This window comes from Apteryx rowi, unplaced genomic scaffold (assembly GCF_003343035.1).
Source record: "Apteryx rowi isolate R43461 unplaced genomic scaffold, aptRow1 scaffold_99, whole genome shotgun sequence".
NCBI classification, from domain to species: Eukaryota; Metazoa; Chordata; class Aves; order Apterygiformes; family Apterygidae; genus Apteryx; species Apteryx rowi.
This window is the reverse complement of record NW_020451304.1, coordinates 361,716-383,273: the sequence shown is the minus strand read 5'-3', so window position 1 is coordinate 383,273 and position 21,558 is coordinate 361,716. Positions and strand designations below refer to the sequence as shown.

Sequence of the window (21,558 nt, the reverse complement as noted above, 5' to 3'; positions counted from 1 at the left end):
CTCTCTAAGCCTGCTCAGCTCACATACTCCATCATTGCTGACTTAATACGCTTGTCTTCCATATTGCCTGTTTGCCTTGAAAAACAAACTTTCCGTGCCATAGCATATCTGATTGCCTTTTCCATTTTTATTTTACTACTTCCTGTCTCTCTTTTCCTCTGCAACTCTCTCCAGTGGTTGACTTCACTTCTAAGATGTATCCAAATGCTTTTTTTTTTCCCTTTGCAGTCACAGTTGAGGTAGCCAACAGATTTGCAGATAGCAGAACGTGTCTCCGAAGATACCCTCCTCTCGCCCTACTTTTGAGATTTCACTCAACCCACGTGTCCTCCAGTCAAACAGCAAAGGCATAAAACGGTACATGCGGAAGAGCCCAACTTTTGTTGTTATTAGCTATTATTTCTTAACGCACCAGCTGGGACAACTGGTGAGCCCCAGGGCCTGAGCAATGACGTCAGTCCCCACCGACTACCCCCACAGCCCCGGTGCAAAACCACCCGCGGGCCCTGACCCGAGCCGAGGGGGCAGGCGGGGAGCAGCGCGAGGCCTCCCGGCGCGCACCTCCTCCCGGGCAGGCGCTGGCAGGGGCCGGGGCACCTTCCCGCGGCGGCCGCTGTGGGCGAGCGGCTCTTCCCCGCGGCGGAACGGGGCGGGGGTCCTTCCGTGCCCCGGAACCTTCCTGCGGCCCCTCCCGTTTCCTGCCGGAGCGGCGCGGCGCGGCGCCGGTCGCCATGGCAGCGGGGCCTCTGGGCTGGGGGCTGGCGGCGCTGGCGCTGCTGCTGCTGGCGCTGCTGCTGCTGGCGCTGCTCGGCGGCGCGCGCCGCCTGCGGCGCCGTTACGCGGCCGGAGGGGCTCGCGCCTTCGCGGCGGGATGGGCGGCGCGGGCTGATGACGTCCGCGCCTTGCTGGTGACGGCGCACCCCGATGACGAGGCGATGTTCTTCGCGCCCACGGTGCTGAGCTTGGTCAGGGCCGGGGCCCGCGCCGCGGTGCTGTGCTGCTCCGCAGGTGAGGGGGGGCGGCGGGATGGGCGGCGGGGCACCGGCCCCCGCAGCCGCCCCGCAGGCCGGGCTGCCCGTCCGTGACGTCACGGGGCGGACGCCATGATGTCTTCCCGCGTGTGGCCGCCTGGTGTGACGTCAGCGCGGCGGAGCAGGCTGGGCCGTGAGGACGTTCCCGGGTCCCAGGCCGCAACTGTAACGCGGTGTGGTCCTGCCCTGCTGCGTGATGTCTCTGAGGTCACGTGTGTTGTCATTGCCATGCTGAGCCTCGCAGCACTGTGGGCCTCTGCTGCAACATCAGAGTGGCACCACCGTGAAGTAGTTCTGCACCCAAAAAGCTCCTCTGCAAAACATTTGCGGTTTGACAGCATGATTTTGGGTCATTGCATGGTGACATCTTCAGGAAGTCCTGCAGGCCCTTCAGAACTGCGTCACATATGCATGTTCTGTCAGAATATTACTTTCTTCACAGTTCCAGGATCTGATCAGTGGCCAAATCTCCCTGCGTATCTGGAGCTTGCACAGTGGTTTCACAATCAGATCTCATATTGCAGCACTGAGATACCTTCAGGCTGTGCTGAAATGTCAGGAAGTTGTATAAAAGCACTGTTTATCATGGTCTTTCCGCATCCCCTTGTTATTCTGTGGTCTTGTAGAGGACTTGCTTTGGCTGATCCAGTTTTAATGCCATAATGATACATTGTTACACATCTAAAAATATCAGTTGCATAACAATCTAATCATGGAAAAATAGGCCTGAAGGGAACTCACGGTCATGTTGTCCATCAGCCAGTCCGAAGGCAGCATCAGTTGTGTCTTCATTTGCAGAAGACATTTGTCTACTCTGTTTTTCAGGGGAGGCTCCTCAGCCTGCATAGCCTATTTCAGTGCTGCATTAGGTTTTTTCAAATCACTTTTTTTTTTAGGCTTGTTTCTTTGTCTTATCTGCCATAAGCATGAAAATCAAAATATCCCTTTGTAGCAGCCTGTTACATATTTTTAAGATTGTTATCCGTTTCTCCTGTCTTATCTCCTCCAGACTAAACAACCCCATTTCTTGCAATCTTTCCTCATAGATCATGTTTTCTAAATCTCTGATCATCCTCACTGCTCTCCTCTGTACTCTCTCCCAATTGGTTCACGTCTTTTCTGAAGTGCAGTAACAAAAAACTGGAACCATTACTCCTGCTGAAGCCTTTCTAGGGCTGAAGAGAATGGAAAGATTCTTACAGGCTATACTACTGTTCCCTGGTACAAGGATTTTTCACAATATACGACACTGTTGTCTCATGTTCTTCTCATGATCCAATAAAGCTCCAGATTTTTTTTCTGCAGAACTGATACTTAATTGTTCTCCTAAGTTCAAGGTTGTACTATTGTGCCTGATGCAACCCTACTATTTATCATTTTATTATCGTCATGTTGCTCTTTTTTTTTGTGCATAAGAAACAGCCACATCTTAGTTGACCTTTCAGACTATTGTGTTATACCAGAATTCGTGAGCCTATGGTAAAGGCTAAAGATATTTTTTTATGTTTGTTTAGAGGAGTATCTTAGACTACAAACATTAACATCTTGCATTGACAGCTACTTGTATTTGGCAAGAGAGCCTTCTGCATTTTTGATAGGCCCAGCTAGTTCACTGCCAACTTTTCTGTTCTTTGTTCTCAAAGCTTTCTGTCACAGCAGACCATCTAGGTGAGAAGACAGGAATTAAGCTATTGTAGAAGTCTAGTGGTGTAATGGCTTTACTGGTCATTGTCTACCTCCCATTCAAGATTTACTGCAGAGCTTTCAGTTGTCTTTGCTGAGGGACAAAGGTCTGTGGATCCCATTTGGCCTTTTCACAGCTATGAAGAGATTACCGAAGTGCAACTCTGCTATTTCAGCTTTGGGGATTAACACACTTACGCTATTAGAGAACTTTCCAAAGAAGTGCTGTGTTTCTGTTTACTTTCTTTTTACCAGATTTTCTTTTTTCTTTTCCTTTCTTTTTTGCTGTAGTCCTGATACAGTGACATGACATATTAAGCAGAGTGTTTGAAACTGCCTTCTATTTACTCTCTTGCATGTCTTCTTAAGGGAACTAGCTGCCCTTATAGAAGAACCCATTCACTGAGCTAATAGATTTTTCTGTGCCTCTTATTAGTCTTTTGGGTGATTCAGATGGTTCATCCTCTCGTTGTTTGTATGATTGATGATGACAAGTGAGTTGATCAAAGACTCTGTAAAACTGAGACAAAATCATTACTTAGAAACCATTGTGCTAGCAGTTTTCAGGTATCAATCAAAATGCCTTAGAAATGAATCAGAATTACAGCACTGTGGAAAAAAAACAGTGTTTTCCACATTGAATAATCGATTGAACTAATAACTCAGTATAAATGTGATTTGCTCTCTTTCGTAGCTGACTGTATCCATGGAGTGCTCCATGTCCAGCCGCATCAGCTATTCAGCTGTTTTTGCTCTCAGCAGCTGCCCATTTTTTCTTGTTAGCATTTATATATTTCTGATGTCCTGATACATTTCTCAAGCTGTGGAACATGTATCTGTCCCCTTGACTTCAGCAGAAATTATATATTTTGAGAACAGTGAGATCATTTAGATAAAACATCACCTGCATTTAGCTACTACACTGCATTGCAGCAGAAGATGTGTTGTCTTAAAACACTAGTATCATTAATGTCCATGCAAAAAAATTGCAGAACTCATGTACCATCCGGGAAGGCTGCACACTTGAATTAATTTTGCTGACGTTGGAACCTGTCATCCAGGCTGCAGCCCACCAAGGTGATGGGTTCCTTAGTAAGCCCCCAGATAAGCATTGTCATAGTCACCTAAAGCCGTTCACTCGCAGTCTGCAACAAGAAAGATTTTTGCTAGTTACTGTTTCCCTTTTTGAAAATCATACAAAGCTTGCTAGTGATGGCACAAATTGCAACACTGCTGTAGTGAAATGCTTGATTCAGATGACTCATACCCACAACAATAAAAAGTTTTAGTGTAATTCAAGACAGCTGACTATGGACTTGAATCATACATTAATACTCAGCTGTATTTTTTTCATTTTATTGCTTCAAAGTTAAAATTGGTTGCAAGTACTGCCCTGTGTGGGGCAACAATCTTGAATGGGCTAGTGCAGCTCTGGCATGGACTTTGCATGGCTGATACCAAGAAAAAGAAGGGAATGTGAGGGCAAGATGAGAAGAAAATAATTAAATGAAGAAGGAGCTAGTGCTTTAACATAACAAATCCTGTTTCTCTGCTGGTTGTTGGTCCCAGCATTCTATGCTGTTGTACATTTTTCCAAATGCCATATCTAAATTAGGTGTCCTGTCCTTTTTTTTTTTGGTTTTGTAAGTTCTTTTCAATGTTGCTACATTAGCTCCTGCCTGAATTTCCTCTGTGAATGATGCAGACTTCTTAGAAATCTTTGTCTCAAAACAGAGATTATGATGATGGAATTCCTCATTTCCTTGACTTTTTTTTTTTTGTACTCTGTCGCAGTGTCCTAGTGTTATATGACAATTGTTGCTCATTAGAAGTGGGCCAGAATATACTAGAAACTTTAGTTAGTTAAAGAATACCTGTTAGTGAGGGAGATTTTCTATATATTATCTAAACTGTTCTATTCTAAGAACTTTGGACTTACCTTTTGGCTTGGCTCTGTGGAGCTGCACTGTTACAGAACAGGAGGGAGTTCATAGTACCATGTCTAGTAGCGAGGAGGAGTGATTCTTTGTCCTTCCTAAGGAGATTAATTATTATCAATTTGTTGTGAATATCTGTCTTCTAAAAGTGGACTAAGATCACACTGGCCTACCTGGAAATTTGCCAGTGGTAACACCCTTTTGTCACCTCACTGGAAAGGCAGTTTCTCCTGTATTTATGGAAAGATCTTGCTCATTTGTTTTACCATTGTACTGTATTGGTGACTTCCATTTAGATAATGTGTAAACAATTAGTCCAGATATATGTGTGTTAGAAGACTGCCCCCCCCCCCCAAAAAAAAGAATAATTAGCTTATGGAATTCATCAAAAAGGATACTAAGTCTTACTAAGAATTTAACAATATTCAGAAGGGGATTAGACATATACCAAAATAAAACAAAAAGGCCAAATAAAAAGCTTAGAAGAAATATTGATATTTTAAAGAATAAGATGTCCACTAATCAAAGAGGTGGTTAGAAGCAGTTTCCCCACAAGCAGGTTATTTCAGAGTTTTTGACTGGAAGATTTCCTGTATCTTTGGCAGAAGCATTTAACATTGGCCGCTCTCAGAAGGAGGCTACCAGACTGCTTGGACCACTGTTCTGATTAGACATGGCAATTTCTGATGTCCTTGCCAAAGAAGCTCATGAACTGTTGCAAGCCAAGCTCAGTACGCAAACAGGGGGACTGTAGTCAGAACTTCGTGAGGCAGAACTTCACCTCAGCACTTTACCCTGGGCCAAGCTGAGTGTTGCTCAGATAAAAGTTATAAAGTTTGTTCCCTGCAATGTACCTGTCCCTCAAATGAAGCCCTTTTATTTATTGTGTGATGCTCATGCTTGATGCTTTGAAAAAGAAGAGAAGTTCATTACATGCTAAACTAAACTAAACTAGAGAGTGTTGCTGTTTTTGTTATTTCCAGGAAATTATTACAATCAAGGAGAGATTCGTAAGAAAGAACTGGAACAGAGTTGTTTACTTCTGGGGATTCCTGCTTCCAATGTAACAGTTGTTGATCACAGGTAACCAGTTTTAATTTATAGCATAATCCCATTGCAGTTTGTAAATGGGAGGAAAACTTCACTTGAATCTTCAGTGAAAGGTTACAGTATTATTCTGAAAAGTCTTGAGGAATCTCAAAAAAAAACCCATATGAAGTATTTTTTGTTAACTCTTAGCATAAGGAAATCAAATTAATTCAGAAGACAGTTCAAGTGTATAATGGTGATCAGAGTCCTTAAGTTAAACTCTGCTGATAACATCATTTAGAATAATGATAGCCATACTTCTTGGGGTCTGGCACAGTGTGTCTGGGCAGCATGGTCAGATTTTGTTACTCTTGGTGCTGTGTTATCCAAAGCAGTTACAGATAAGTCTTCTCTGAATTACCTGTGGCAGGTGTGTGCTGAAAATAAAACTATTCCAGAGGATTGGCTATATCATTACAATATACTTATTCCTTCACTTGATTATAAGGTAGTTACAGCTAGGTTAAGTCTGTGTTCCACAGTAAGATAACAATATAAACCTGTCAGCTATGGTGCTGTCTATAAAAAAAATTACTGTGCCCTGCATATTTCTGATGGCCAGCACTCCAACAGAGCACTCCAAAGGGAGATCCTGTCTGCTCAGTCAAGGAAGCCATCCTGACAACAGAAATTGCTGAGAATGTATTTTGGGGAGATTTAAAAGTAGGTTTGCTTAGGGTTTGTTTGTTTATGTGTTTGCATGCGTATTGTTAATTCCCAAAAAGTTTTTCGGCTGTGAGCTAGTCATTGACTGGATTTAATGGAATAATCTGAAACAAAGAAAATATCCTCTCTCTCCTTGTAACGGAGGCTACTGCTGGCAAAACAAGGTGTAGTATTTCCCTTGACTCTAACACTCCTGGCTCAGTGACTTATTTTAAAACTCTGATTGCTAATATGTACTATAAATATTAAATGTAATTTAAATTATATGAATAGTTTAGAATCAAGTATAGGCATTAGCAGAAGTCTTTTGTCATATGAAACATAACATTAATTTGGTTCACTTAAAAATATATTTCATTTAAATGCTTAAAGTCGTGGACCTGTATTCTTCATGATGTATGCTAGTCTTTACAGGGCTGTTGTGGGATTCCATTACATTTATAATCTGGGTTAGTTTTGGCTATAATCAAAAATGAACTGTAGTATTAAAAACAGTGCATAATGAGATGACAGGAAGATGCTTTCAACTTAAGCCATGCAAGATTTCTGTTTTTTTGAGGTGTGATGTTATTTTCTCTAGTTGTGTGTAGATAAGAAGGTAGGTGATAAAGCTGACACTTCTGTGTTTTGGGATTAATTTAGCAACTCTGTTCTGAGGAGGTGATTTAACACTTCGAATCAATGAAACTCAGAAACTAACATTGTGAAGGCCTCTTTTATTGCCTGATCCCTGTCCATCAAAGCTGAGGCTGATAGTAGCTGAACTAGATATTGACTGCTAGGAAACACAGAACAAGAGGTCGTTTCCATTGTAAACAACTGTCAAAATTTGTAAAGACTGTTTTTTGTTTAAAAAGTTATACCTTTAATAGCAACAGATTGATTTAAAGCCACACCAACTAGAAGAGTCAAAGCTGAAAAAATCTGGCTCCGGGCAGACCCTTTTCCCATGAAAATATTTTCCCTTGAGCTGAGGCAACAGAAACCACAATCCAGAATATGAATCTTCTTGAGTTCTTTGCTTTTTTTAGCTTTAGGTCTCTCTCCAAGTTCTTGGCTCACTTAGAAAAACTGCATAGGAGCTGTTTTTTCCTTTAGAATTAAAAGAGATGTTTCCCTTCACTTCTCATGAACTGGTTTGGGGTAACCTCATGTTTTGTAGTACAATCATATGACAATGCCCAAAATGGTCGAGGATGGATAATGAAAAAAATGGTTTGATTTGCACAGCGTAAAGTCTGCTAAATGAACTGATCCTCATTTGAAATTTACACAGGAGCACAAAACCCGGAAGCCTCCTGGCCTTTCATCCTCTGACACAATGTGAGGTTGGTTAGTATGTGATGCAAGTTTCCTGATACTGCTCAAAAATCCCCCAGCATACACAGTCCAGAGGACTGCTTTTTACAAGTAATACTTTGTTTTTTTTAGTAGGAAGGTGAGGGCCATTTCGGAGAAAGAGTTTGGATGATGCCTCTTTACTACTTTTATTACTAGTATTACACACGTTGATGTAAGTAATAGCTGATACCTGATTTTTCCCAGTGGATGTAGTGCCTGAAAAGACAGATCCTTCCCATTGTCTGGAGCTTTTGGTCATGGACTAGAATATACAGTGTTATTCTAGGAAACAGGTTTAGATTTTGAGGTCTTTATCTCTGAGATCTTAGATTGCTATGAGATAACCATCAAATAGATTCACCTCATCGTGCATTCAAGGAGTCAAAGTGAAGTTCTTGCTGACTTTTGCTCAGAGCTTGTTTATACAGAAAAGTTAGGTGTGTATTTACAGTGTGTTATTTACTCTGCGCTAACTTGTCATGTGGATGCTCTTTGTGAAAAACATCTGTGGATCGAGCGTTAGCAAAATGGTATAAGAGCTAATGGTATAAGAGAGAATTTTAGGATGACTCTGAATTTCTAAAATAGCTGTATTTTCCAGTAGTTTGTACAAAGCACTGGAACTCAAGGTTCCTGAATTTTACTCAAAGTTCTTGGATTCCTTACGGCCAGTAGCTTTGCTATGCCTCCATTCCCACTTCTGTAATTTACAGATTATATAGAAATATTTGTCAGTGTGGCATCATGTGAGACTTGCTAAATTAATATCTGTTTTCTACCACTAGATTTCTATTAAATTTGTCTAGGGAATACAGTTCAGAAGACTGTTCCTCTTCAGCATTTTGTCTTCTGGAAGTACTGTTTTAGATTATAGCCCTTTGGCTTTTGTTGTTCCTAACTCTTCAGAAGATAATTTTCCATCAATGTAAAGAACTAGCACATTGCTTAAAGACTGTAAGTGGCACACTGCCCATCTAACATTTCTTATGCAAACACTGGATGCTTTACATTATCCAAGCTGCCGATTTGTATTTTGGTAAGGAAAGCCCAAAGGATTGCTAGGTCTGGATCTGCTCCAGCCATTGTAGTGTGGAGCTGAGTCATGCTGCTTCCTCTTTCTTTGCATAATCTACAATTGAGTGAGTAGAATTTTCAAGTTGTAAAAGGGGAAATATGTCTGAAAGGCAAGGTGACTGGCTTGCTCTGTAGTCTCACTTGGCCAAGCAAGTCCAAAGTCAAGCATGGCATTTTGAGTTACATGTGAACTTGCAGAAAGAAAACTTCAGTCAGTCAGTCTATGATAAAATCTGTGTTGAAGACCAAAGTCTCATTAATTAACCCCTTGCCTTAAACAATGCATAAAGTATAGCCAGGATTGCTACAGCAGGATGAGTTCAGTCTCAGACAACTGCTTTGCACTGATTTCTTCAGCAGATATTTAATGCAGTTATTGTGTTTGTTCCCTCAGTTAAAAACAACTTGTATCTTCTGCACAAATATAGTTTCAATCTGTAACCACATTCCAGCCTTAAAGATTGGACATCCACATGGATCTCTTGCAGAAAAATTCTTTGCTGTAGAGGGCATGTCCAGGACTGGAGAAGGGGTATGGGTGACCACACGGCACCCGGTTATTGTAGGCCAGCAAATTGGCATACAGACAGCCTGCTCAGATTAGATATTAGATTAGAGCACTGGGCTCTTCATACTTGTGGTGAGTAGTAGAGGTCAGGCACCAGATTTGCAGAGGAATCTCCTGAGCTGCATGTGATTATTGTAGCTCTAGCAGTACACCAGCTGAACTGCTGCCTTCAAGGGAGAAAAGGTTTACAGCCCACTTTTATCACTCCCCCACTATGCTTCACGCTTGGAGCAGCCCAGCTCAGAACTAGGACTTGTATCATTTAACGTTAATTTTTGTACTATCACATTTATTCCTATTGCTGGTTGAGGGAAGAGTGGCAAGAGAGTGGGGATTGAAATTCATGTAAAAGCCAACTCATTAATAATGTGTATCATAATGTAAATGCCATGCTTATGGCACACTTTTATCAAGTCTTATGGGCTGCAACAATGGACAGTAAATTCATGATCATTGATTCTGTGTCTGCCCTTAATACAATAAAAGAAAAAAGTAAGAATTGGTTATTTGAAAGCTTTAAGTATATATTAGCCATTGGACTATTATATAATAGCTGTTATTTCAATAAAGCTGATGGTTTCCCAAAGACCATAAAGACAGTCAGCACAAATACCGTCTATATAGGAGGTATGCAGTTCAGTGGCAACAGCACTCTGACTAGCGGTATAGAAAGCTCCAGCCCTAGCCAGGCAGGAATAACTTACAGCATTAGCTTTTCCTGAGCTGTTCAAGTTCATGAAATACAATGGTTTTGATACATATCTGCAACTAATTGATCTGTGAATTCATGCTCCTGAGCAAGCAAGCTAGCTCATGATATATGGAAAACATTAGCATCTAATTGTTCTAATATTAATAATTAGTTAAGCTCCCATTAATGTTGGGCACATCTGCCAATGCTCTGGCTGTCTACCAGTCCGTAACGTTACATGTAAACAGGAGACGTTTTCTAAGCTGTTTTCACTTTCTGACGACAATTAGCAAAAAGGAAGCCCAAATTCCTTCTTTTTTTCTAATATCTGTTTTGAGTTCATGAAAAGATAAACATAAGGCCACATTTTACTGCAACTTCTGAAACTTTGTTCATGACTGTATTGGACAGAAAGTAAAACTGACTGTTTGCATCTTTAATGTGACGGACAATGTTTGGCCTAAGTTTGTACTGCAAAAAAAATAATAGCTGGGATTTGTGTAAACTAGAAAACTTTCCACTCACAGTACAAAGGCTTACTGCAAATAATGTTACATCTGTTTCCAAGTTTCCATGGAAATTCCACTCCATACGCTTTTTTATTATTATTATTTAACTTAAGTCCAAAAGGGCTGTGATTAGACAATGCCCGGGAGAGAAGACATCTGCCCAGGCAGAATCATAGGCTATCTCCAGGTTTTTTATGAGGCTGCAGAGAGGCTCAAATTCACTGTTTTCATATAATGGTTCTTTGTAGTTGGGCTTGGGTTTCTTTCCCTACAAGGTAAATACATTTTATTGCACTTCCTCATGTTTGACTTTTAACGAACTTCTCTGACATGGGGAGCTGGTGGAAGGAAGTGAGTCTGTAAGGTCATGGGAAAAATATATCCTTAGATAAATACTGTGTGTGTCTGATGTGATGATCAGAAAGATATAAAAACATGCAGACCCTTTAAAGAATGAAATATGTAACTGGAAACATGAACCTTTAGATTAGAAATTGAAAACATATATACAGACAGTTAAGGAATATGTCCAATTGATCCAGTTTGGTATAAATTTACTTAGATGGTCTGTAGATGGCTTTATTGATTTGAATGCAGGGTGCTGAGTGCATGAACACTGAAGATGCAAGCTCTATAATAAAAATATGTACTGCAATTAAGAAAGTCTGCCTGAGAAATGAGGGCACCAGAAGTGCAGAGATAAAATCCTGGCCCCAGTAAAGTCTGGTGGCAAGACTATCAGTGATTTCATACCAGTTTCTGCCTCACTTGTTTGCAAACCTGTGTCATCTTGCTGAATGCATTTTTTTTTATGTATTTTTTCTACTTGTATTTTTCAGATGGGAAAGGTGATATTACTCCCCTTTGTTTCTTCTTTCTGACCCCATGGTCTGATCAAGGAAGACTTGACCCTGTTGACTTTTCTGCTCACCAGTTTTGAATCTTAGCTTGGTCAGAGGAATCAATGGAAAGTAGCATTAACAGTGGTAGAAGCTGGCAGTGTTCTGCATCTGGCTGTGTAATGTCAGGGGAGCTAGAGCTATCCGCCCTGACGAGTGAAATCAGCCCTTTGGCAGCCCAGGTCAGCTTTTGCTTTTCTTAGTGGCCTGATTTTTCGCCATTAAATTAATGTATTTTTGCTTTTGTCTGATGTGGCTTCAAAATAGAGCACTGAGATTGTGTTAATGATAGTCATCATAATTTAAGTTTTTCAGCATAGGGTGAACTTTTTAAAATTTAATTCTCTATGAGTAGGTTTCATTTTCCAATGTCTGAGTCAAATTTAAGTTGTAGTAATTAGTTACATTCTGTCTTTCTAAATTCCTCATGGTATTACAGTTGGACATTTTATTTTCCTGCTGATTCTAAAGAGCTGAACTCTTCTGATTAAAATTGCTGCCATGCTTTATTCCAGCGGAGGTGCATATTTCGGTAGCAAATTGCTCTAGCAATTTGGTAGGGAATTCCTCTAGCTTTTACTTATCCCAGCAGGGCTGTAAAGTTCTCTAATTTTTGCAGAATTTTCTATAATCAAGAATGACATCTCTGGGGCTAGAAGGTCTTAGGTGAAAGTTGATCACACATTAAGGGTGTATTACAGGGAAGTCAACCTACTTCTTTTGAGTCAGAGAAACTTATCCCTAATCATCCTGAGTACAAACATGTTTTACCAGTATAGGACAGCCTTTGTTCCTCAGGTGGCTATCTCGATCTTTATGTAACCACTGTAGCCAAATTTCACTTCTGTGTAATATCACTCTTGAAATTTAAATCATTTTCTTTCTGAGGAGATGATATAATATTAGGCCTCATATTTTTATTTATGTTTCTAAATAAACAACTATTTTTTCTGAAACGCCTACCACATGGCGGCTTTTACTGATGTTTCAGGACAGCAGAACACTTTTGAAAAAGGCTTATATTGGAGACTGACTTTTGCTTTTGCAGAAGTTGCTCTATGCAATAATTTAAGAAGAAACTCTGCAGAGGATTGAGACGTCTGTGTGCCTTCCAGGAAAGCTGCTTTCTGGTGCAGAGGCTTGTATTGCAGTAAGTTAGGTTTAGCTATTTTGTCCTTAATTAGATATTTTCCTCAAAAAGGAAATTTGCCCTTTTGCTTTCCTGGGGCTTCTGTGAAACCGGGTCCTTTCTCAACTTTCTAGCATAATTAACTTCCTTACTCTCCACAAAGAGGGAAGGGGCTGTGGTGAAAGGGAAAACCATCCTTTCAGTGCTAAAGGGACTCGTCCCCCAGATTACCTCTGTAGAGCAATAAGCAATAGTCTTTTTCAAAACATTCAAGGATTCTCCTTCGGATGTCAACAGAGACTTGTCAAACTGTCTGTCAGTGAAGTCACAGCAGGATTTGATCAAGAACGAGTGGATGGCCAGAAAAGCCAAGGGCCCTGACTAAAATGCAGTTAGTTGGGGGCAAGTGAAGGAGTACTGATAAAGGACAAAATGTCTTTATGGAAATCTAAGCAAAATACTAATCATTGAGATCTATATTTTTAATGCTCAAGATTATTTTAGCAAAAGAAAAGCTATTAAGTACTGATTGCAACATATGAAATGAGAGACAAGGGATGCCAGCCATGTCCCATAACTGATGGAAGTTTGATTCAGCCCAGAAACCATTAGTGTAATCAGCACTGGTAAGTTGATATTACAAAAAGAAATAAGGCCGTACATAAAAGCTGTGTTTTAGGAGTCTGGGAAAGCTAGCTGGGGCTGAGGACAGGGAGATGCACTGGAACAGGGAAATCCACTGGAAATCATATATTTTTCAGTGTTACCTATTTAGTATTTTCAGAGACACTTTCCACTGCTCTTTATTAATGGTTTTTAAAAGTCTCCCGCATGTGTTAAAGACAGGCATCTTCTCTGGAGCAAAGAATGGTTTAGTGACCCATCCTGAGTTTGCCAGTGGTTTGTGTCCTAGCTTTGCCATCTCCCAGGAACACAAACAGATATGCTGACTGGACAGAGTTTGTAGCTAGACCACTTGTGTCTGTGCAAAAGGAAGTATCTTTGGTTTTGCTGGTTTCCAATGTAAAACTCAGGGTTGAAGTTTAAAATATTTTGGGAGTACTTTCTTCATGGTGTTAGTAGTAAAGATATGATAAAATGTAGAAAGATATGGTCATTAGATTAAAGATTCCCTTTTAGACATGACAAACTGTAACAACCTATTTATTTTGCCAGTTACAGGTAGAACAATACAGTGTGTTTGGCCAACAGACACCCTGAGGGACCACTGCAGAATGACAGGCATTTCCCCTTTGCCCCTAGAAGGTTTGCTGCTTGGACGGTCCATACTGAAATGCCCTGTAACATCTCTGCTAGTCACTCATTTTAACCTGCAGCTGCAAACACCTTGCTGTTAATTGTAGACAAACTGGGCTGTTTTAGCAGAGAGGGGAAAATGGTCAACTCTTTCCCTAAAGGAGCAAGCACTTATACCAAATAGTTACAGTAAGTTAATCAAAGAAGAGGAATAAACAGAAAAATTTCTAGCATGGATTCAACTTAAGCTTTTGAATCTCTGCATTCCACACAGCTTACTCAGGAAAATATATACCTATCCAAATTGTGAGCAGTCTTAAAGCACTTCTCACAATAATGGTTTGGGCGTTAACTCCTTGTTCGCAAGAACTGTGTGGTTTCTTTGCATGTTCTCATAATCTTACTTTAATTGTAGCTACATTACAAAATGCTGAGTGTCTCAGTTAAAACAGAGCTGTGAAATCTGAGACTATGACCTCGTTTGGAAACATTAGCCAGTTGCATCTACATTGGACTGAATTTTCTGCATGTCAGGTAGTTACTGTGCTGAAAAAGGGAGGAAGGGTATTTGCAGCCTCTCTTGGTCAAACTGCCCTTTGGGATTCAGTCTAGTGAAGGGCAGAGTTACCTCAATTCCTCTGTCTCTCAAAGGTCAGAATTCTTTGTGTACATGGCCCCTGCAGCGAGTGTGTATCTGTGTTCACGCTTTAGCTGGAGGTAGTTGCAGGATCCTCCCCTGAGTTGCCTCAGGTCTCTGGGAGACAAGAAGTTTCGGTGTGTCCGAGGGCCTCATGACATTAAAAACAGTTGTAGTCTTATTCCTGTTCTCTTCATCTAACTTTGCTAGTTGAGACAGTCACTGGAAAAATTATGGAATAATCAATATATGAGCCTTGGGAGCAAGGACTTTATTAGGCTAGTTAAGGACAGAATGTTTCTAATTACAGGGCGTACTGTTGAAGGCACTTCGGCCACTTCAAATGCAGTGTACCGTGTCTCGCTGAATGCCAGCAATATAATCCTGATCAGTTCATTTTCAAAATTCCCATTGAAGTCGGAAGGCATCTCCTATACTGGCAGTTAGTAAGAGCAGTGAGGAAGCAGCACGCACAGTGCCTGAGGGATGGGAGGAAAGCATCCCCCTGTCTAGCTGGCTCAAAGAGTTGAGCTGATGAGCTGCAGAAGGGTGTCATCAATATTGGGGCTTTGGGATTTGGGACAAAGCGCTGCAGTAAATTCCTGAGAATTTCCCCTCCCCTGAAAATAATTGCAAGGCATTCGGTGGGAACCTTTCCAGTTCTTTTATTTAAAGAGACAGCGTCAGGATAATAAAACATTTGTTTTATGGACTTCACTCCTGGGTAATAAAATGAGATTAGTCACTCTCATGCTAATTTAATTTTTTTATTTCTCATGCAGCAGTAGGACCAGCCATGTTTGGGCTGCAGATCCTGTTCTCGGAAATGTAAAGGCTCAGTGGAATTTCTGTGAGGATGCTTTTCTTGATGTAGACTTACAAACTGTGTTTTTGTACAACCTATGTGTAGAGTCTACATCAGCCCAATTCTCCCATATAGCTGGTGGAACTGGAACTGTAGAAACTTGGATTTGTTTCTTTCTTTTTTCAGATCCACCTTCTGGTCCCATCAAAATCAGTAGGAGTTTGGCCGCTGACTTCAGTAGGACCAGAAATTGGCATTGTAACAGTCAAGAGGAGAAGACAAAAGTCTTGTTTTAAGAAATGTTAGTACGGGAAAAGTTGGAAAAGCAACTGTACAATGGATGCTGTGTAAAATACGTTTTCTCTTAATGACCTTCCAGTTCAAATTGGCTGTGTTTACATACAAATCAAAAGCTGGTTTGTCTAACTGCCAGCACAGCAAAACTCAGTCTGGGATCTGAATATCCAGCTGTGTCTTTTGCCTCTGACATCCTCCCAGTAATAAAAGTTGTGTGGCTGGGACTTGGCTAGAATTGCAGATGATGTGTGAGCCAGAACTGAATTCAGCCTGCTCTTCCTCTGCAAGACAATAGAAGTTAAAATTTGTTTGTGTCAATAAAATAAGCATATACAACTCATAACCCTTCAGGGACCAGATATGATGAATAAGAAGATGCTCTTTTTCCATCATTATATTTCTGACCCTGACCAATTTTAGTAATGAGCCTGTGAGAACTCAAACTTTTGTCTTCCTCAATACAAAGCTAGAGGAGAAGCCTCTATGGAGTTTACCTGTGATAATGCAGTATCCCCAGAATAGACATAGTTCCGACATCCTTTGCGGGGCTGTCTGCTCCAGGTTCTTTGTTCTTCGCTTTCAAACTACTGAAAGAGACAGTGCTAGCTGCAGTATTGTAAGTTTTTCTTTGCTCTACACGCCTGTACTCTTAACAGCTTCCTGGTCAGATTGGCAAAGGGAGAAGTACAGTACTTCTTCACGGGTGAAATGTTACTGCTAGCTTGCCTATTAGTTTTGTACTTTTCTGTCTTAATCTTTTTTCCAATGGTATGCTAGTAAACTAGGCTATTTGCTTGGTTTGTGAAGCAAAGGCTCCCAAACTTTGCCTTACAGAGGTTTCCATTGGTAGCTTTTTAAGAACTTGGGTGCTGCACCTTGCGTGAGAGAGAGATGCCAGTGGAATGTGAGGTGATGAAGAGGTTTCAGGTCCTGGGACATCACGTGCTGTCAGGATGTGGGCAAAGCTGTCTCAGTTCGTAAGGGAGCAATGCGTGACAAAACTATATTCACTGCGGGGTGAGTTATACTGATGATGGAAGTTCTGGCTGCAGTATAGAGCTCCATAAGCAATTTCACTTGCAGGTTGCACTTTGGCCACCTCATTGTAAAAGACGATTTGTAAAGCTCTATTGCAGTTAAGCGTAGCAATTGTTAGCTCCACTATTTCCCTTAGTAAAAAACCATTCAAGAGATGAATAAAAGCTCGTCCAGTTGACAATATCACAGTATGAACTAGCAAAGGTGTTCTCAGCAGTCTAGAATCTAAGGTTCCCCAAATGCTTCCGACTGACTCTGCAGTGGGGTGTTTACCTTATTCTTTGCAGCAGCATGATCCAGGGCCGCCTTTTGAAGCATCCCACAGCAAGAGAATTCCCGTCTGTACTTTTTGGCTGAGTTTGTTGTGACATGCCCTGTTATTTTTGCAGTCTGTGTCCATCCTCAAGTTCCTCCAGGCATCCCTTTAAATGAAACATTGCATCACTGAGGAAGTTCATCCATTAAAAGTGAATGCTTTCACCAAACTGTTGGAGCAAATACCATCAGCTCTCACCCACCAGAAATGGACTTGCAAGTGGGCATTGCAAAATTTAGGAAGAACAATAGTCCTTTCTTGAGTGGTTTGATAGAGCAGTATTTCAAAAAGCAGAGCTGTGCAGTTATTCTTTTGCCACATCATGAATGAAGGTTTTATATTTGCACAGATAGAATGTAGAGCCGTTACCAAGCAAAGTGGTTAACAAAGCAAAGGGGCTTCACACTTCAAAATCCTTTTGAAGGAAGAGAAATGTTCTCTGCTGAGCTCTGCTAAGCTCTCTGACCTTAGCTGTGTGTCTCACTCTCTCCTTCTAATAATCCTGCCTTTTTGCAGTGTTGTGGGGATGGACTAGTTATTTACATACTATTTTAATGGTGTGAAATGCTGTATAAGTGCTAAGGATCATTATTAAGGTTTTCCTTTCTGGCCAAAGGGTTAATTTCTTTCTTCAAAGAAGGAGATCTGATTTAGGTTTGAAATGGGAGGAGGGAAGACAGAGGATTTTGTTCTGCAGGAAACTAGGTCAGCAGGTTTTTATTATCGTGCTCGACAGCCCAATGTGGTTTGCATTTAGGAATGAACTCGGTTGACATTGTGTATGGTCGATTTCCTCTTCCCAGAAAGCAGGCCTCAGACATCGCTCCATACATTATGGCTTTCCCGAATTGAATGCAAGAGAATATTTAGCCATAGAAGCTCAGGCAGTCGTGAGTTTGTTAGCTAGGTTTTTAGAGCTGTCTGTCGGGAGTGACACAGGGGCCCGCAATGAAGTCCAAGATTTTTGGAGAGGAAGAACAATAGGTCTGGAATCTTTTCAGCCACTGTGACTGAAAAGACTCAGTCAAGTGACTTCAAAATCACAGGGATTTTCATTCGTTTCACACTGCGTCTACTGATGATTGTTCTTATAACCTGTAGCATTGTTTGGTTTTTGTTTGGACGTGGTCAGATTCTGATCTGCGTCCTGCCAAAGTAAATTTGGAATCATTTCTGTGCTTTTCTTTATAGATTATTTTAATCTTACTGACTAATACAAATCCAAGTGTTTATAACTTCAAAAAAGCCACTTTGTTTTGATCATAGGGATCAGGTAAGGGTGATGGATCTTAGAAAAGCTATTTGTAACGTCTAGGAAAATTTCTGAGTGCTAGGATTTAAGGCTGAGCATCTATTTCCAATTTAATACTCTTGTTGTTTTACAGACTTTAATGTGATTTAATGGCTTTTCAGCATAATAAAAACATCTAATTCTGTCCTGTTCTAGTCTTTATTCAGTTCTGGCATTGAGACTCAGACATTTTTGCAAACCAAGTTTGGCTTTTAAAGCTGAACAAGGAAAATACAGGCAATACTGAGAAGAACAGACAGCAGTAGGTTGCCAGCAATTCCTGGAAATAATGGAGTTTCACAACCATTCCCTGCAGATTGGACATTTAGGGAGGAAAATATCCTTGTGGCTTACATGGGCAGAATAATGAAAATGCAAAGTCTGTTGAGGAAGTTTATTATGGTAAAAATTCAAATGCTATTCTTGGGTTTAAACCAAAGAGCAGAATATCAAATGCTTCAAAAGGACGACAGCATAGAAATAATAGCGTTATTGAATACAGGTCAGAAAACTGCATACAGTCTCTCCTGAGCATGCTTTTGATGTCCAGCTAGGCTGTACCTTTTAGTTGTTCAATGCCTTTGAATCTTTAAACAGTTTCAGCTGCAATAAATGTGCTCATATAATCATCCTTTGAAATGTGCACATGTTAAACAGGGATGAAGAAAGCTGAACTTCTGTAATACCATTGTGCTCTTGCACTGTTGGCATCTGTGACTGAGAGCCAAGAAGACAACAGCGCGTGTCAGACTTACAGGGTTAGAGAGGACTTGTAGCAGACACACACACACACACACACACACACACACGCTATAAAACATTTGAACTGAGGCAGCGTTTTGGAAAGTGCCTTCTATGTAAACAAAACAGAAGGAGTTGTAGGAGAATCTCCATTGCTTCATCCAGGGATGAAGAATTCTTTCATTCAGATTTGAAGTAGTGACTCATAAAATGTCACTATGTTGCTGGAAGGCTTGGACTGTATTTCTTACTCCCTATACTTAGCTTTGGAATTAAACTGTTAGCTGAAGAAATAAGAGATGGAAAAGATTTCCTGGCTAATCTATTTTGAGTCCCCTCCTGCTCAGCCAGTGCAGTATGGTCTCCATCCTTCTGAGGATGGAGTGTTAGAGAAATAGGCTGCTTCCCATGCAACACTGTGAACCTTACTGGTAAATCTTCCTCTGCCCAGTGAAATAGCAGTCTTGCAGAATTTTTTCTTGTCTCCTTTTGCACAGATGTTTCTACTGATGAGGAGGGTGGATTATGGACAGGAGTTACCTGAATTATGTCACTGTAAATCATAGAGGAAGGAGAAGGAGGAGTGAAGATAATGTCTAGCTCCTGAGCCACAGAAATGGCTCAGTCTGAATTGAGCGCTTTCAGTGAGACTTCTGTGCAAGTGTTGTCCTGTAGTTGGCAGGGGACTCTGCTGGTATGAGGCAGCTGAATAATTGTGCTCCTAATTGTGGGAGGACGCAAGCCAACAGGAGCTGTTGGGGCTGACATTGCTGGGTCGCCTGGCATCCAGGCAACTGCCCCTTCTTGTTGCATCCCACAGCAAAACATAACACATACTATTTCCCACCTGTGAACCAATCCTGAAGTCTCCTCTCCTGGAGTGACTCTCCAGAATATATGTTATATCTCTTGAAGATTTTGGGATGCGACTCATAAGGTCAAGAAGGCTGGTCATTCTTGCTGTGAATAACAAGGGTAAAATCCTATGGTTTTGTAGACGCTTTTTCTCCCCCAGAGGAGTCCATAAAGGATCACAAATCATTAGCATACTGGAACCATCACTGAAAATATGTTAGCTTCTGGGGTGAAACAACAACTGTCAATAGCACTCAGTAATGCCATGCATCTGTGAAAAATGTCTGCTGTTGTATATTTGTGCTATTTCAAACGAATTAACTCTAAAGTTTCTAGAGTGAAAATGAGGTTGGTAGTGCAGAAGAACACTGCATATATATCAGTGAATGAACAGATGCTTGCAGCAGACTGATGGATAAACAGATGCCGAATAATGCTGGTGTATAAAATAAGCCATTTGTGCCCATTTGGGAGCTGTGCTGCATAAAGGATGCAGCCTGCAAATTTAAGTAGGTTATGATGTTCCCTCCTATGGCTGGGGTTAGAGGCCAATCCGGTTAACTGCAGAGTTGTCACTTTGTGGAACAAACATGAGGGCACTAAACTAAAATCGTCTTTCAGGGAACAGTGATTTCATATGGGTATATTTCTTTTTTGGTTTTTAAATGTATCCCTATCTTTACCAAGGAAAGTAGCTATTTAATGGTTAGAATATGATCTCTGAGCTATGAGCACAAACCCTGTTTATCCCTTTCTGTGGGATAAAATATATTTAGTCTTGCTTTATTTGTAGTTACTACTCCTTCTTTGTGTTTTAACTGGTAATTAACCCTATCCTTTGATAGCTGTTTACAGCTGGGAACAGGCTGACAAGAATGGTGCTCTTTGTTCGCCAGTGAGGAGGGAACTGTGCCAGGTAACTATCTTGTATCTGTTTCCCAAACTCAGGTAGCCATTTCCTGGGGCAATCCCTGCACCAGGAGATAGGGAACAGCAATCTTCTCTCAAACATAGCTGCCCACCTGGGGATCTTGTCTGAGAATGGGAATCAGTTAGTTGATTGATTTTAATGACAATTTATTGCAGGCAAAAGGTGCCGGACTGAAAGCACTGGTAAAGCGTAGACATAGGTCCCATGCAATAGAATTCAGAACACAGTAACTTTTCCACACGAGTGCGTGTTGGTATACGCTGTCCTTGCTTCAAATTGATTGCATGTTTTTGCGAGATTACTGTCCAATGTGATACAACTTTGGTCTCTCTTCTTGGATGCAAATAAGAAGATTAATTGGAATAGGTCTAAAAATGTATTAGTATTTAAGGGAAATAATTTTTTTTTCCTGAGCTATCGCATCTCCTATTCCATTCCAATCCTTTATACATTATGCTCAAAGAGGTACTGTAAGTAGAGCTGAAGCTTTGCAGCCCCTCTGTACAGAGTCTACATACAGCTTCTGCTGTATTTAGTGTTCTCTATATCAACAAGGAGGTAGGGAAGGATTTTTTATCTCCATTCTCATACATGCTTATTCCAGGAGAATGGATCTGCTCTTGCAAGAGCATTCTGGAGCAGTGTTCTGCCAGTATAGGACACTGATATATAGCACGTTTGATACCCCCTCCTACAGTGGCTCATTCTGTTGACACTCACAGTATCTTTCCATAGTAGCCTTGCTGGGGCCTTCTCACAGCTCACAAGTGATC

At 41.0% G+C, this 21,558-nt stretch overlaps 1 protein-coding gene across 3 annotated transcripts in view; it reads left to right on the top strand.

Annotated features, from left to right (window-relative positions):
- Nucleotides 1–716: 716 nt before the first annotated feature.
- Nucleotides 717–21,558, top strand: part of PIGL (phosphatidylinositol glycan anchor biosynthesis class L) — a 63,451-nt gene continuing 42,609 nt past the window's right edge. For all 3 annotated transcript variants that reach the window (XR_003251814.1, XR_003251813.1, XM_026055159.1), the window contains exons 1-2: nt 717–1,008; nt 5,635–5,734. Coding sequence is in view for 1 of the 3 variants with exons in the window: in XM_026055159.1 (XP_025910944.1) it covers nt 732–1,008; nt 5,635–5,734 (377 nt within the window). In the remaining 2 variants the exon portion in view is untranslated. The remainder of the gene's footprint in view (nt 1,009–5,634; nt 5,735–21,558) is intronic.